Source organism: Aspergillus uvarum (genome assembly GCF_003184745.1).
Source record: "Aspergillus uvarum CBS 121591 unplaced genomic scaffold BO82scaffold_3, whole genome shotgun sequence".
Classification (NCBI taxonomy): Eukaryota; Fungi; Ascomycota; class Eurotiomycetes; order Eurotiales; family Aspergillaceae; genus Aspergillus; species Aspergillus uvarum.
Window position 1 is genome coordinate 486,725 of NW_020291300.1, and position 15,574 is coordinate 502,298.

Sequence of the window (15,574 nt, forward strand, 5' to 3'; positions counted from 1 at the left end):
CATTCTCCTGATCACAGGGCTAAAGAACAAATAAATAGCCTTTCACCGATACAAGTACTATAGCAGACTCGGTTGTTCCCGACTTCACATATCCGATAGCCTTCCGTTTTCACCTTTCATCTTCATACACAATCTTATCGCCCGACGGATATCTCCAAACCCGCCTTTACCTATCACCATATAGACTCTTGCCCACTTCTCACCTTCTATCATCTCTTACAGCTCTCTATTGTTTACTAAAATCATGATAACCTTTCGCTTCGTTGGCTCTGGGCAACGTGCATGAGTTAGTAAGTAGCTTCATCTCGAGTACCATGATGATCACGTGGCATCGAATCTAATACTGTGCCTGCAGATCACCCATGGAAATGGAGCCTAGCGGGGATCCCCTCGACTGGACAGTTGACGAGGTGGTACAGTTTCTGTGCCATAATCCTGACGCGCCATGGTCTCTCTCTTCGTCGGTTGTCGCGCGACCAGATCCTGTCACCTTCGAGGCCGCTCTGCGGGACAATGTGATCACGGGGGAGGTGCTTCTCCACGATGTTGACATTCATTCCCTGAAAGAAGACTTGGGTCTAAGAGCCCTTGGTCCCCGCAGTAGTATGCATAGTGCTGTTAGATACCTGCAGCGGAAATCTTCCAAATACCATCAATCTACGACGCTATCTACGATTCCCTTCAGGAACCAAGTTCCCGATGACACTCGGTCTACTAGTCAGTCTACGTTCGCAAGCCCCGCAACTCTATCCCATACACAAGTGCCTCGTATAGAGACCCTTCAGCGAGATGTTTTTCAGACCCCCCGCGTCCATTCCTCTCCCACACCTAGCGCTTCAATCCCAGCGGTGAAATCGGTACAGCCTCAGGATCAGTTGCAACATATCACTGCTGAGGACGGACACACATCAGATGATGACGGCGAGGAAGATGGCGTAAGTCTCGTTGTTCAATCAAATGTCCGTGCATCATCACAGGAGTCTCACAAGCGTTCACGTCCTGGTGAGCAATTGGTCATTGACAGAGAGGGGAAGAAACGACGCAAGCTTGATCTAAGCAAACTCGACAACAAAGCTGACAGTGCGACTAACAAACCTGCCGTCAAACCTGCCGGCCAATCTTCAAGCAGGCAATGGTATATGGGACCCGACGCGACCACACCCTCCAAGTTGTTCTATCCTCAAAGTCCCGCGACTGAAGACGATGAGTTCTGTATCTTTGGCTCACAATGCCCCCCAGCTAGGCGCGCCTTCGTCAACAAATGCCTATCTCACTTTTATCGCCAAGATCCTGTGCGACTGGGCCCAACCAAGCAGGCTGTGGTTCCCTACAATCCAATCAGAGGGGAAGCAGGCCAAAGATTTTTTACTCTTTATACCTCCAAAGGTGGCCACGTTGCAGTGAGTAAGCAAGATTTCCGAGACTGGCCACAACTTGAGAGTTCTAAGAGCTCGAACGGTTCTGAACCACCAAAGACCTCTGACCCATATGCATGGCTTCTGGAAAAGTACCCTGCTCAAGAAGATGGTCAGGATGCATTTCCGTTGTACGGAGACTCAGGGTCTGAGGGTGACTACGATGAGGAGACTTGGCGAGAGATTGACGAGGAGTCCCGAGCCCCTGTGATTGCCAAACGAGCCAAGCTTACTCCCGATGCGGTCGAGTCTATCATTGAGAAATGCATACTGAAATATGAGACTGAGTGGCAGAAAATCTATAAGCCTAAAGAAGAAACCAAGGCATGGGCGAAATGGATGGCAGCTAAAAGGAGCAACAGCCGTAACCAGCAAATCAAAGAACTTACACGCTCACTCAAAAAGCTGGAAGGTCGCTTGCATAAATTGAAAGAAGCAATAAAGCAAGTTGATTACTCTTCGGAATCCGAGCTACAAACCCAATGTCAAGCTCTACAACAGACGATCTTCAGAATGCAGAAGCACAAATATCATATTCATGTGATAGGACTCGAGAGCTGCCCACTGAAGGTGGCTCCTCCCCCGAAGCTACCAACATTCATAAATTGGCGCAGTAACAGAAGCGATGATGCTGAATCGCTTGACTCGGACTCCGACGATTTCATCGATGACTCTGGAGTTCCACCACCACCTTTTCAACGAGTTTGTCAACCAGATGGTGCGACGCACCATTCTTCATCTTCTGATGAGGAAGGAGATATAATCAGTGTTTCTGGGACTATACGGAGGGTGAGATCTCGAAGATATCCATTTGCCGTTTCAAGTTCACCAGACTCAACGCCTGTCGTAACCAATGATGAGACACCGAAAGTCATTGACCTTACAGATGACACACCACACCCAGATGACTATGATATCGCGACACCACCTCTGAATCCAGTGCAGGTTGAGGTGCCGCAGGTTGATCCCGCTCTATACGAGAACATGTCCCCTGTTTCAGACCTCGGTCCTGACTTCGCTATAAAAAGAGAGGGGTCGCAGAGAAGAAGATCCATTTCTCTGCCTGACATGGATGACTATGAAGCACTCAAAAAACTGGACACCAGCTTGTTGGAGGAGCGTCGAGATCCGCGTCGTCTTCTCGTCAAGCTGATTGCCAACCTTGCTCCCAAGGACCGATCCCAGATGGCCGAGCGCATACCCAGCAGATATGAGGAAGCGGATCTTCGAGAGCTCACTGTGCGAGCGTTGGAGTTGATGCTTCAGAGCCAAGACCGATTGCCTGACTTGGAATATACAGAGAGTATGCTCGTCATGCGCGCTTCGTCCTTCTACATTTCCTGGGTCACCTGTTCTCGGCTCACGGCCAAGGGGATTCCTAGAAACAAGGTTCGTAGAGCGTTACGGGAAGTTGAAGGCTATGGGGAATTCTATCAGGAGCTATCCTACCATCTGGCAGCATACTGCGATTGGGAACGAAGCAATGGGTTTGGGCATAGCGATGTCAACGACACACCCCATAGGTCCAGAAAACGAGCCGTCCAAGAGAGCGAAGCTGCTAGAAAGGCACGAGAGAATGCGCAACGCCGTGTTGCAATGCAGGAGAACTCCGCAAAGCTGTACATGGAGAGCATGGGAGCAGCCAATACCGACCATACGAATCAAGTTGTCAGCTTTGGGGATCCACCAATTCACCTGCATCAGGCCATCGCGCGGCGAGTGAAACCTCATCAGCTGAAAGGAATTCAATTCATGTGGCGAGAACTGATAGTCGATGAGACTCATCAGGGTTGTTTGCTGGCCCACACAATGGGCTTGGGCAAGACAATGCAGGTCATATCACTTCTGGTGACTATCTCCGCCGCTTCTAAGTCCCTCAATCCTGAAATCAAGAAACAAGTACCGGAGAGGTTTCGTCGTTCTCAGACATTGGTACTTTGCCCGTCGTCGTTGACCGAAAACTGGCAGGACGAATTCTACTTGTGGACTCCTCCTACTGTTGAAATTGGACCCTTTTATAAGGTCACAAGCAGTGAATCACTGTATGAGAGGCTTGGAACGATCCAAGAGTGGTATGAAGGAGGTGGAATACTCATTTTGAGTTATGACATGTTCCGCGCTTGGATTATGAACAGGGAAACCTCGAAGAGGTCAAAACCATTGCCGGATGCAGACCATGAGAACGTAAAGAGGTGGCTTCTTGATGGTCCTAACGTAGTCGTTGCCGATGAAGCGCACAGAATGAAAAACTCGTCTTCGGCAGTTGCCCTAGCAGCAATGCAAATCAAGACCAAAAGTCGCATCGCCTTGACCGGCTCCCCACTCGCCAACAATCTCACAGATTACTATGCTATGGTGAATTGGATCGCAGAGGGCTACTTGGGTGAACCACGCGAGTTCCAGGCACACTATGTTGAGCCCATTGAGGAGGGTCTGTATGTTGACAGCACGTACACTGAGCGCCGCAGGTCTCTTGTGAGGCTTAACGTACTCAAAGAAATCCTCGAGCCCAAAATCAATCGCGCAGATATCTCTGTTCTTGCTGGAAGCTTGCCTCCAAAGGTTGAATTTGTCATCACTGTGCCTCTGACGGACGTACAACAGGCAGCTTACAACTCGTATGTGCGGTCGATCTTGGAAGGGAGATGCGACGTTAATCGAATGGAGATTCTGTCCTGGCTCGCGGTTCTCGGGCTCTGCTGCAATCACCCGGTGTGCTTCAGGGATAAGCTCCAAAGCCGATTCAATGATGCTCAGAAGATCGACAAGAGGCTGGAGGGATTTGAGAAAGCCCCGGGTGACGAGCCTATTTCGCAATTGGGTCTTGATTTGACAAAGTTACAGAATGAACAGGAACAAATTTACTCTGCCGTGCCCGACATCGAAGCTATCGAATTGTCTCATCGAGCCCGGATTCTGCACAAGATCATCGCCGAATCTGTACGTGTTGGTGACAAAGTGTTGGTGTTCTCACATAGTATCCCGACACTTAACTATGTCGAAGTCATCCTCAAGAGGGCAGGCTGGAGATACTGCCGTCTAGACGGGCAAACACCGGTCTCTCAGCGACAGGGCGCAGTTAAGCGGTTCAATGGAAATTCTTCCGATCTCATTTATCTGATCTCGACTCGCGCGGGAGGGCTTGGTCTCAATATCCCTGGCGCAAATCGTGTGATAATCTTTGACTTCACCTTCAACCCGGTCTGGGAAGAGCAAGCCGTCGGGCGGGCGTACCGTCTTGGTCAGAAAAAGCCGGTCTTTGTATACCGATTTCTCTCGGGCGGCACATTTGAGGAGGTCATGTACAATAAAGCGGTCTACAAAACCCAGCTTGCATTCCGCGTTGTTGACAAGAAAAATCCAGTCCGCTGGGCGTCAAAGAAGCTTGGCGAATACCTATTCCCGGTCAAGAATGTGCCACAAACAGACGTCTCCGAGCACATCGGGAAGGATCCTGGGGTGTTGGATAAAATCCTCGAGAAAGACGCACGCTCGAGTGAAAGCATCATTCGGAAAATCGGCTTGACTGAAACCTTCCAGAAAGAGGACAATGACAAGTTGACTGAGGAAGAAAAGCGGGAGGCTCTGGAGGTCATCACCGACGAACGCCTCAAACGCGAAGATCCGGCTGCTTGGCAAGAACGAATGAGAGAAAAACAAAGGCTCTCAACCGTCATTATGCCCTATGGCTCGTATTCTCAGCCCCTCGCCCAGCCCTCTTTGATGCCTATGTCTGGGGCTCCCCTTCCATATCAATATACGTACTCGCAGCACCCGCCACCGATGCCTCAGCCTCTGCCATCCCAGTCAATGGTTCCACCTACCGTTCACAATTTCGGTCCTCCTGCGCTCGCCCCTGACTTGAGCCACTTTCAGTTACCAGGCCCGGTGTACAACCATATACAGCCTTCGCCGCCGCAGCCCAGTCCGATAGCATCTCAGCCTTACTCACAGCCAGCGACGCCACACTCGGTTACTATGCAAGACGGCCCCATCGTAGGCAACGGTGATGCTGGATACGCCCCACCGTTCGCGAATCATTTTACCGCTGTACCAAAGCAAGCAACCGGAATGCAGAAGGACGGTGGATACTCCCAGCCACCCATCGATCCTTCTATCATTCTCCCCGTGCAAATGGACACGGTAGAAAGTGAGGAAGAATACTCTCCACCGTCCCCGCAGCCTCTGCCCCCTACGCCAGTGTCAGGATTGCAGCAGATCAGCACTGAGAGCACCTGAAACGACAGCAATCCTACTGTCGGACAGCAGCAGGTTATCTCTCCATTTTTCCAGAACGCTTCGACTCCACAGCAGGAACCCCCATCCAGTAAGCCTGGGAAAAAGGCCGCCTGCAAGACCCAGTGAAGCACCACCCGGAGGACCCATGACGAAGAAGGGATTCCGATTCTCTCCTACCTGTCTTCTGATTCGAGCTTCTAGTGAATCAAGATTTTCTCTTTCCATGCAGTTGCACATACTTCTACGATATCCCTCACGACAAGTACCTCCGTTCCATTTCTTTAGGACAGGATGGAGAACTCTGTCTATTTCCCTTTCCCTTTAACGCTGTCACTTTGATGCACTTCACAGCACAAATCTTTTCCCGGGGCTTTGTACATTACCTGCCACCGCTGCCCCTTGTTAACAATTTCCGGAGCGAATGGGGTCGAGTGGAGCCGACTGGAGTCGAGTTGCTCTTTTTGTACTACTTCTCGGCGTTGCGGTTATAGCTTCCTCTCAACACTCCTTTCCTTCTTGCTTCTATTCAACGAACGATTAATGATACCATTTCACGGTTGGTTGGGCGCGTTGAGACTGTTACGTATGAGATGGTAGAACATAGTGATTGTTGGGGGTTTTCTTATGTCTTTCTACAGATTGTCTCCACATCTGCATCTGCATCGACGTCTGCATTTGCATTTGCATCAAACACGGCTCGTATTCAGGTCGCTGTTTCCTTTTTTTGTGATGGTCGTACAGGATGGTAATGATAAATGAAAACATAACCTTGAAATGGATTGATGGTTATTGATATGCAATGAAAAATCATAATGGCTATGTTGATTGTGGGGTTTCCATAAGTCGAATCATCTAAGGTCTAAAATACCTTTGAAAATAGTAATTTCGCGACGTGTCCCTGAGTGAACAAGCATATTAAGCTTTTTTTTTTTTTTTGACCAGGGAAGCCAGCGAGGCCTTTCTGGGCATATATTCAAGCAATAGCAATAAGACAGCGAGGTCTCTTGAAATGCCCTTGTAGAAGTCTTATACCTTAAAGCTACGTATCGACTTCTTCGCAGCATTGAATTGACTAGGGCAATTCTCACAATCTGTAGATACTTTTGTTGATTCCCAGATAGAAATATATAGAGTAGACTGAAGATTGGCTGATCTTGTTAGTTTTGTACGTTTCTTCGATCAAAAATGGAACGTTCTGTTGACCTAGTAATATTGCTGGCATACGTGGTTGGTGGATAACGCGCGTGTTCGGAAGGTGCGTAGAAGACCCACTGTAGATGTAGTGCTTTGGTCGTACACAAGCAACAAAGAACAGTGATGCATCACAACTCATGGTAATATTTTTAAGAATCCCCAAAGGTAAGTCCGCAAAGCTGGCTGGCTAATAATAACACTAACAGGCTACACGGAAACCGGATATGGTTACCTACAATCCTCTATTCCGCGGCAGAGCACTGAGTCTTGAACAGTCATGTGGCAGTACAGTATAACACCCTTTCACGACTTCAGAAGCGACTCCAAGTCCGACACCCTGGTGGCCTTATCATCGAGCTTCTTCTTCGTGGACGTCTCACGGAACGCCGCCAGCATCAGCTTACGCTTCGTGTCCTGGATCGCCAGCACACGGTCCTCGATACTGTCCTCCATGACGAGCCGCCAGACCGTGGTCTCACGCTTCTGACCCAGCCGGTAGACACGGTCCACGGCCTGGTCTTCGATGGCAGGCGCCCACCAACTGTCGGCGAGGATGGCCTGGTTGGCGGCAACAAGGTTCAGACCGACGCTGCAGACGCTCAGACTGGCGAGCAGGACGGTGCATTCGGGGTCGGTGGAGAAGCGGGTTGTGGAGTTGTCGCGGGCGAGGGAGTTCATCTTGCCGTCGATGCGCGCGAAGCCGATCCCGTGGCGTTGGAGGTGGGGCTCCACCAGATCCAGGAACGAGGTCCACTGGCTGAAGACGACGGTCTTGGTGTCGGCAGTTTGGCCCTTCGCGGTTAGGATCTTGACCAGGGCCTCGATCTTGCTGCTGGGGTTGTCGGGGTCGGCGACGACGGTGTCCGTGCTCTCACCCATTTCCGCGGCCGGGGAGACGAGCGTGGTTGTGTCTTCGATGTCGGCGCGACACATGGGGCACTTGTGTTGGCGGTCGATCACTTCTTCGATGCACTTCCGACAAAAGGCGTGCGCGCAGGTGGTGATCACGGGTTGTTCCTGCTGTATGGGGTCGAGGCAGATGGGGCAGGAATCCTGACTTTCAATGCGGATTTGTAGGATGTCTTGAAGCGCTTTGATGTTCTCCGGAGTCAACGGAACAATCTTGTTCTTCTCGAGGAACTCCGCTAGCTTGTCAATGCGGTTCTTGCAAAGTGCCCAGTGGTTGCAGACTTGTCGCAGACGGAGGATGACTTCGAGAAGGTGAGAATATGTGGCGCCACCTTTGTCTTTGGATTTGAAATCTATGAGCATGCCTTGCGCCTCGGATCTGAAAATTGTTAGTGAACCGGAGACACTGGGAAAGGAAGCCCGCCAGTGGAACTTACTGGAACATATCATATTTCTCTTGCTCATGCGGATGGAATTTGATACGTAGGACTCGAGACGTGAGCGGAGGAAGCCGCAAATTCACGAAGTTCATGTCCTTCCGACGACGCAAGCAGAGGGTGCTCATCAGAGCCTGTAGTAGCAAACGAGAATTGGGATCTTCTGACATAAGAGGCCGAACGAGAACGCTGTTGAACACAGACATGTCCTCGAGGCCACCGGTGAGTCGGAGAAAGCGAACTTGAGAGTAAAGGTCCTTGAGAGCGTTCACGATAGGGGTTCCTGTAAGCGTCCAGCGCGAGTCTGCCCTCAGGTTACAAGCTGCGATAGAACCTTTAGATCGTGGATTGCGAATTGTATGTCCCTCGTCAAGAACCACACGACGCCATTGGAGCGAGAATAGCCCTTTCTTCGGAGGCACTTTGGCGTTCGGGTTGTACTCCATAGCCAAAGCGCCATAGCTTGTGATGACAATATCATACTGATCGAGATTGGCGGCCTCCTTCTTCCCTTGTCCATGATAGACATGCACCTTAGGGGCTCGGTCGCTATGAGTGTGATCCTGTGCTTGGTTCTTCCAGTTGCTCATCACACCTACTGGCGAGATGATCAAGGTGGTCTTAGAAGAGGCTGGAGTCTTGGGCTGGGGGTTTGCGAGGATCAAAGCGATGATCTGAATCGTTTTGCCAAGACCCATGTCATCGGCCAGGATACCACCACTAGCCAGAGGCGGCGCCTGTGAGGTAGAGTAATTGGTAGCGATGTTGGTGAATTTGTTGCCATTTCTCTTCCACAACTGCACAACCTCCGCAGAACCAGCTGCAGGAAGTACCGGGTTCTCCTGAGCAATCATCCAAGCCAACCCCTGGCGCTGATACGGTAGAAGCTGTGTCGCGAGAGCATCTGGATCTTCGGCCATGGGCATCATTTCTAAATCAGCTTCTTTGATGCCAAAATCTTCATTCACTTGGCCGATATCGCGAGGGTTGAAGGTACTGCTTTGTCCAATGAGCTCTTCAAGGCTTTCCTGGTTCTCAAGATCCAGGTCACCTTCCCCGGAGTAGAGATTTGAGTAGCCCATATTACTTGAAAGCTGCCACTCCTCATCCTTTCTGCTCTTTGCCATGGCACGAGCCAGCTTGGCCGCTTGCTTCTCGGCCTTCTCACGCTCCTTCTGTCGTTTAGCATCCTCACGCTCTCTTTGTCTAATGGCATTCAGAGGCAGCCTGTCCGCTTCCATGCTGTTTTTGAGAGCGCGTTTGAGCTCAGGGTTAGCCGTGCCATAGAGTCTCAGCACGACGGGACAGTCATAAGCGCCAATGACACCTGTCAGCATGCCTTCAACGAGCAAAGACCGCTCATCCTATATGCGAAGTTTAGCAGACCGCGAACGCCGTAACTACACTCGCGTGCACAGTACTTTGGGCGGCGTACCAGATACTTTGCCAACTTGGCTGCCATGGTTCTCGGAATATGACCAATCTGGTTGCCCATCACGTTATCGACTCGAATCGCGTTTCTATCGTACTGATTCGAAGGCTCTCGTTTGATGATGACATGCTCCCCAATGGTGGCATGCCCTCTGTAGTAGCGCACGCCCACAATCTTCGTGTTTAGGTCGCCGTAATGCAGCAATGAACCGGATTCCTCTACATCTTGACTGCTTTGAACCAGATCGGCAGCCTGGGCATCATCATCATCATCCTCTTCGTTCCCTGGGAAGGATTGCGATGCTTGGTCTAGAGGTACATAGGCTGTTTCCTCACCAAAGCGCTGCCCGTAGCTGGTACGCGCCGACTTGAAACGCGCATACGGGTTGCTATCGGCGAAGTCAGTATACTCGATGCCTCGCTTCTCCGGTTGAAGACCCATGATAAGGACTGGTACCGGGCCAAGCGCCGGAGGATCTTCCCGTGGTCGATGTTTCGAAATAAGGTGCTGATGTTACTGTACAGTACAGTAGTGTAGTCGAATTGATCAATGACAGCGATGGATCTCTCGCTTCGATGACGCGGGAAGATACACGCCCATGTGACATTTTGGCATGTGACATTTCCCCGGACTCCCGCCAGTTGCCAGTTTTGAGAACATGATGTCAGTCTATCAACAGAACCACAGTACAAAGTACGGCGATGAACGTGGCAAAAACCAATCATGAACTGGAAAGATAAGATTCACTCAGATATGCCAAATCTGCATAACATTCCGCATATCGCTAACCTTCGTTTGGCAGCTTGTCTACTCCGCATAACGCACAGTTGGCAGATAGCAAGGAGTGGGCATTCAACAAGGGGGAGGGGTCACGATGCTTCTAAATGCATGGAAAATGCCCAGGAAAAAAAAAAAAAGCAAATCGAAGGAATCGAAGAGAAAGACAGGGACCGAGTCAAAACCCCTTGCGTTGGCGAATCAATCACCGCCCACCTCGTAATTCGGTGACGAACTATTGAGGGATCCGCCTTTTTTCAGTCCCTTTGCCCCCGCGAGTCGATCCCACCACTTACCTACGGAATCGCTGTCCCCATGGCATTTTTTGACCATGGATTCATAGTATAACCATTTTCCTATACATCTTGATTTACATTTCTACGATATATACAGTACATACTCTGGCACATACCTTGTGGGGTTCAGCAGTCCCACCACTCTTGCCGTTGTTGCTTACCATCCACCGCTTCCTGTTCAGGCATGAATCTGAGGCAGTGTCGATTATCAGATTACTGAACAGCTTTCAACCTCGAACTGAACATATAACTCAGTCTCACTTGTTCAAGACACTATACACAGCGTATAGATATACAGTACATCTTATCTCGTGGTTGTCGCTTCTAGGCGACTTGATCCTCCTATGGCCGCCACCCCTCCCATACCTTTCTACCGCCAACTCGTCGAAGACTACCATACTCAGTACGAATCACTCATCCAGAATGGCGAGGCAAAGCCGGTTTTCTTATGGCAACTGATTGCCCTTCTCTTGCTTCCTGTGCCGGCGCTCCTAATTCCGCGGCGCAAGGGCGGCCGCTATGTGCAGCTTTTCGTACTGGCTTGCGTTTTCGGCACTGTCGTCCACTTTCTGCGCCACCGACGCATGCTCCTGGGAGGCTACGGGTATATGGGCGGCTTGCTGCCAGCATGGTGGCTCATCTGGTGCGCCGTCTGGCTGGCGTACAGGAACGCCGAGCGCGAATGTCAACGGATTGTAAGGACGACGGTCTGCGAACCCCCGTCGGCAAAGGAACGGTCTGCCACGCAGAGGGACAGGACGGCCGCCACAGAGCACGCGCACCGGCCCAAGGTCGAAAGGCTGGTATGGCAGTCGTATCCGCAGTCACTGTCGCAGCGCTTGAGTTGGGTCCTAAGCTTGTTATTCGGCATGCGGGGACCGGAGTGGAACTGGCGCATCTCGTCCCTCGGCCCCTTGCCCTCCTCAGTCCACGCCCAGCTGAAAGCCGAAGATCCGTCCTTCCTCACGGACGAGAAGGGACAAGCAGAGGAGGAAATCAGAGCGGATACTGCTGCCATCAGGGCCCGTGTGCGCTCGGCCCTGATGCTCTGCATCAAATCCTACCTCTCCCTGGATCTGATTAAGCTGCTCATGATCCGCGACACGTACTTCATGTACAACGGGAACATGGCTCTGGCACCGCCCTACCCGTTCAACTCGCTCGCCGCCGTCCCCGGCCTGGTCCGGTTCTACCGTCTGGCGGTGACGGGCTTCGGCATCCACGCCGCGTTAGCCTTCGTGACCTCCTTCAACCCCCTCATCTTCGGTGGCCTGGCCCTCGCCTTTCCCCACGCGACACGCGCCGTGACCGCCGTGCCCCTCGACGCGCCCTGGCTGTACGGCGATACTTTCGGCCCCTTCCTTCCCTCCATCCTCGACCACGGCCTCATCGGCTGCTGGAGCAGATGGTGGCACCAACTCTTCCGCGTCGGCTTCACCTCCACGGGCCGCTGGCTCATCGCCCTCCTGCCCGCAGACACCGCCTCCCGCCCCGCCGTCCGGCAGCTGGTCTACACTTTCGTCGCCTTTGGACTCAGCGGCCTGGTGCACTCGTGCGGCAGCTACGCGCAGATCGTGGAGACGAGCCCCGCGCGCGGCCCGTTGCGGTTCTTTCTCCTCCAGGCCGTGGGGTTCATCGTGCAGGGCGTCGGCGCCCACGTCCTCGTGCCGCGGCTGGTGGGCGCGAAGCACCCCCTGCCCCGGGGGTCCCGGCGCGCCGCGAATCTCGTCTTCGCGGTCGGGTGGTTGTACCTCACGGCACCGGTTATTGCGGATGATTTCGCGAGGGGCGGATTGTGGTTAACGGAGCCGTTGCCGGTTAGTCCGCTGCGGGGTTTGGGGATCGGGGTGCGAGAGGAAGATAGCGGGTGGTGGTGTTGGTCTTCCCCTTGGTTTCGGTATTGGGATGATGGGACGTATTGGGGCCGAGGGGTGCGGGTGGTGTAGCTTCTAGATTTTGGATAATGTTCTGAAGAAATTGGCTAGTTGGTTGGTGTACATGGTAGTTCTAGATAGAATATATAGATTTAGAGCTAGTTGAAGACTGAGAACCGAGGACGTTAGAACTTGGCTCGATTATTCGGGCTTCTCGTCAAGTCAAACTCTCCTCACTCGTTTGCAGCAGACAAACAGCAGACAAGCATACGCAATTGACGTCCGTACGGCTACGGGCAACCAGACTGAACCGGAAACAAAATTCTTTTTGGTATCTCTCGAACGTGCAGTGACCTATCCACAAAGCTTTTCAATGCGCTAACTAATATTGCTACTTCCTTCGTTTACTCATCCTCCTCCTCGTCATCCGTATCCGGATCGATGTTCAGGGTCGGCATTTCATCGTCACTGTCATCATCACCCGCTGTCTCGGCTGCGGCCGCAACGGCACGCGGCTGGGGCGCCGTGGCCGAGCTTGAAGCCGACGGTCCCGTCAACGAAACAACGGGCTTAGGCGCAGCAGTCGCCGTTATGGAAGAAGCAGGAACAGATATAGCGGCCGTGCCTGTGAATGTAGCAGGCGACGCGGCACCCAGCGAAGGCTGGGCAGGAGCCTTGATTTCTTCAGACTCAACCCGGACCTTCTTGCTCTGCGCGCCTTCCGTCGCGATGGCAGGTGCGGGACTCTGCACCTCCGTTTCCTGTGCATAACTTCGCTTGTTCAGGGAGGGGCTGGAAGATGAAGGAGTCATCTCAATGTCCATCATATCCTGGTGAAGACTAGGGGTGGCAGAGGGCTTGAGGAAGCCGCTCGTTTCCGTGGGTGCTTGGGGCGCGAGCACAGCGTCCGTCTCTTCTTCTTCGTCGTCGTCATCAACGGCTACGCTGTAGCCATTGGCGCCGGGGCCGCCGTTCATCAAAACGGGCATACGCGGGCGAATGAGAGCTTCCACTTCCATATCGTTGGGATAGCTGCGCGCCAGGAATGGCATGATACTCGTGCCTACGCCACGGCCTTGCATGTTAGCGAAGGGATTGAGAACACTAGCCAACATTGCGTTCTTGTCGGAGGTCATAATGATGGTTCGGTCGATCTCCGCGCGCAGGGCTGGGGTGATGAGCTCGGTCGAGGTGTGCGACAGGACAGCCACGAGCAGTTCAGATGAGGCCTGTTTGAGGTTTGCAAATGTTGGAGAGCTGCTCAGCTGACGTCCGGGCTTCAATCCAGGGTTCAGGAAAGAGTCCGCGTTCACGGTAGCCTGGCTGGACTTCGACTTCGACTTGGGGTCAGGCTTCTCTGTAGCCGCAGCTTGGTTACTCGGAGGGGGCAACAAGTCGTGGCAGCAGGACCGAAGCACTGCTGTCAAAGAAGAGACACCTTGCTTGGTCATGCATGGACCCATGTGGGGTAGCAAGACACGCACAAGATCATACACGGCAGTGCGGACTTCCCGACTGAACTTTTCAGCACGGAACACCCAAAGAGCTTGCTCCAAGATTGTCTGTGCCACCGGGATGACAGCCGTTCCGAATGCCTTGACAAGATCAACGAGTAGCCCGAGACAAGCTGCATGGATGCGAGGCAGCTCCGTAAGCAGGTCCTCTCTTTCAGCTCGGCCAATCTGCTGATTGGCTTGGATTTCGCCGTCAGACGGGTACGTCACCATATTTAGGCGTGCGCAAAGATCCAAGATCGAACCCAGGGGAATAATGACGGTGGATGCTGTGGCGGTATCCAGATATTTGGAAAGCATGCGCAAAAGCACGACGAGCCGACTCACACCAGCAGGCAGGCCCTGCCAGCTACTCAAGCCCAATGCGTCAGGCCCGTTTCCTACCTCCTGGCTGTAGTTCTGCGGCATGGATAGTTGGCGCAACGCTGGGTCGACCGACTCCCACTGTTCCACGACTGCTCTCAAGACATAAGAGGACGTTGCATGAATAGAGGCAATAGTCATCCGGCAGGCGTTCTTCCATTCTTCGCCGGATGTGTTCTTCGGGGCGCAGTTGTGCAGAGAGACGAACAGCTGCTGCGCAATCTCCAGGACTGACTCGGAATACGTGGGCTCAGTCGAGCCAATGATGGCCTGGAGGACACTGTGAATCTGCGCCGTAAAGGGTCGGAAAATTGTCGGGTGTCTTGCAATCAGCTCCGCGAATGCATTGAGTACAATGTCCACGAAAGGGGTATTGGGCTTCAGCTTCCGAGTAGGCTCAGAGGATGGCTTGATCGAAATCAAGTTCAAGGCAGCGGTGATGAAGCCAGGCAGAGACGGCGTTGTGATCTCGCGGACGAGGGTCGGGTATTGGTAGGTCAGGTGGAAGATCCTCGTCAAGGTGATGATGGACATTTTCTTCGTAGAAACAGGATCCGGTTTCTTAAGAAAACGAAAACAAGGCATTTAGTAACCACTATAGCATGGATTCAGGCAGAGGGCTTCTTACGTTCAAGATCCCGATAAGGCCGCGGACAAACGGTTCGCATCCACGAAGAACCTCCCATTGACCGGCTTCCACCAACGCCTTGACAAGAACCACCGCCGTCCAGCGTCCTTCGACGCTTCGATCCTGCAGCAGACTGGCCAGTCGGGTCATAAGCTTATGAACCTGGACCGCATTGTCCGAGTCCGACTTGGACTTCTGGCTCTGCGGAGTAGACAAAAGCTCCCCGCAATTGCTTAGTGAAGCTGCGAGACATGAGGCGAGCGGAGGCAGCTGCTTGACGGGAATATTGGTCAGACGGTGGTTGACCGCATGAAGTGACATTGCCATATAAGACATGGTGAGCGACGGCGACCGACACTTGCAGCACGAAGTGAGCAAGAAGCAATTGGGAGTGCGAGTCGCAAAGTTGAGAAGATTGGGTTTGTGTTTCTGTTCTCCAAATTGAGTCTGGGAAATTTTTTAGGTGAAGCTCCGCCTGGACCGCGGAACGGTAAGA

General features: G+C 52.5%; 4 protein-coding genes across 4 annotated transcripts; 2 read left to right on the top strand and 2 right to left on the bottom strand.

The window, feature by feature from the left end:
- Positions 1-362: 362 nt before the first annotated feature.
- On the top strand, positions 363-5,654 carry BO82DRAFT_428457 (putative SNF2 family helicase/ATPase; the record flags this gene model as incomplete). Its single annotated transcript, XM_025640446.1, has 1 exon — positions 363-5,654. The coding sequence occupies one exon, from the start codon at positions 363-365 to the stop codon at positions 5,652-5,654; it is 5,292 nt and encodes a 1,763-aa protein (XP_025496737.1).
- A 1,354-nt stretch (positions 5,655-7,008) lies between these two features.
- On the bottom strand, positions 7,009-10,098 carry BO82DRAFT_300493 (DEAD/DEAH box helicase). Its single transcript, XM_025632059.1, has 3 exons — positions 9,630-10,098; positions 8,195-9,558; positions 7,009-8,136 (listed from the first exon to the last, which is right to left on the bottom strand). Exons 1-3 carry the CDS (start codon positions 10,065-10,067, stop codon positions 7,152-7,154), a joined length of 2,787 nt encoding a protein of 928 aa, XP_025496738.1. The 5' UTR covers positions 10,068-10,098; the 3' UTR covers positions 7,009-7,151.
- A 740-nt stretch (positions 10,099-10,838) lies between these two features.
- On the top strand, positions 10,839-12,811 carry BO82DRAFT_88588 (wax synthase family protein). The gene has a single exon (XM_025641625.1). It carries the CDS (start codon positions 11,044-11,046, stop codon positions 12,643-12,645), a length of 1,602 nt encoding a protein of 533 aa, XP_025496739.1. The 5' UTR covers positions 10,839-11,043; the 3' UTR covers positions 12,646-12,811.
- A 71-nt stretch (positions 12,812-12,882) lies between these two features.
- Positions 12,883-15,553, bottom strand: BO82DRAFT_300501 (uncharacterized protein). The gene is made up of 2 exons (XM_025632060.1): positions 15,079-15,553; positions 12,883-15,011 (listed from the first exon to the last, which is right to left on the bottom strand). The coding sequence occupies exons 1-2, from the start codon at positions 15,412-15,414 to the stop codon at positions 12,978-12,980; spliced, it is 2,370 nt and encodes a 789-aa protein (XP_025496740.1). The 5' UTR covers positions 15,415-15,553; the 3' UTR covers positions 12,883-12,977.
- Positions 15,554-15,574: the final 21 nt, after the last annotated feature.

What these genes read in the sequence shown, in the direction of transcription:
- BO82DRAFT_300493 (XM_025632059.1), bottom strand. Translation starts at nt 10,067, where the DNA reads ATGGGTCTTCAACCGGAGAAGCGAGGCATCGAGTATACTGACTTCGCC. An exon ending in CCAAGTTGGCAAAGTATCTG is followed by an intron (nt 9,559 to 9,629) that starts GTACGCCGCCCA and finishes CTTCGCATATAG; the next exon opens with GATGAGCGGTCTTTGCTCGT. An exon ending in GAGAAATATGATATGTTCCA is followed by an intron (nt 8,137 to 8,194) that starts GTAAGTTCCACT and finishes AACAATTTTCAG; the next exon opens with ATCCGAGGCGCAAGGCATGC.
- BO82DRAFT_300501 (XM_025632060.1), bottom strand. Translation starts at nt 15,414, where the DNA reads ATGTCTTATATGGCAATGTCACTTCATGCGGTCAACCACCGTCTGACC. An exon ending in GCCTTATCGGGATCTTGAAC is followed by an intron (nt 15,012 to 15,078) that starts GTAAGAAGCCCT and finishes CGTTTTCTTAAG; the next exon opens with AAACCGGATCCTGTTTCTAC.
- BO82DRAFT_88588 (XM_025641625.1), top strand. Translation starts at nt 11,044, where the DNA reads ATGGCCGCCACCCCTCCCATACCTTTCTACCGCCAACTCGTCGAAGAC.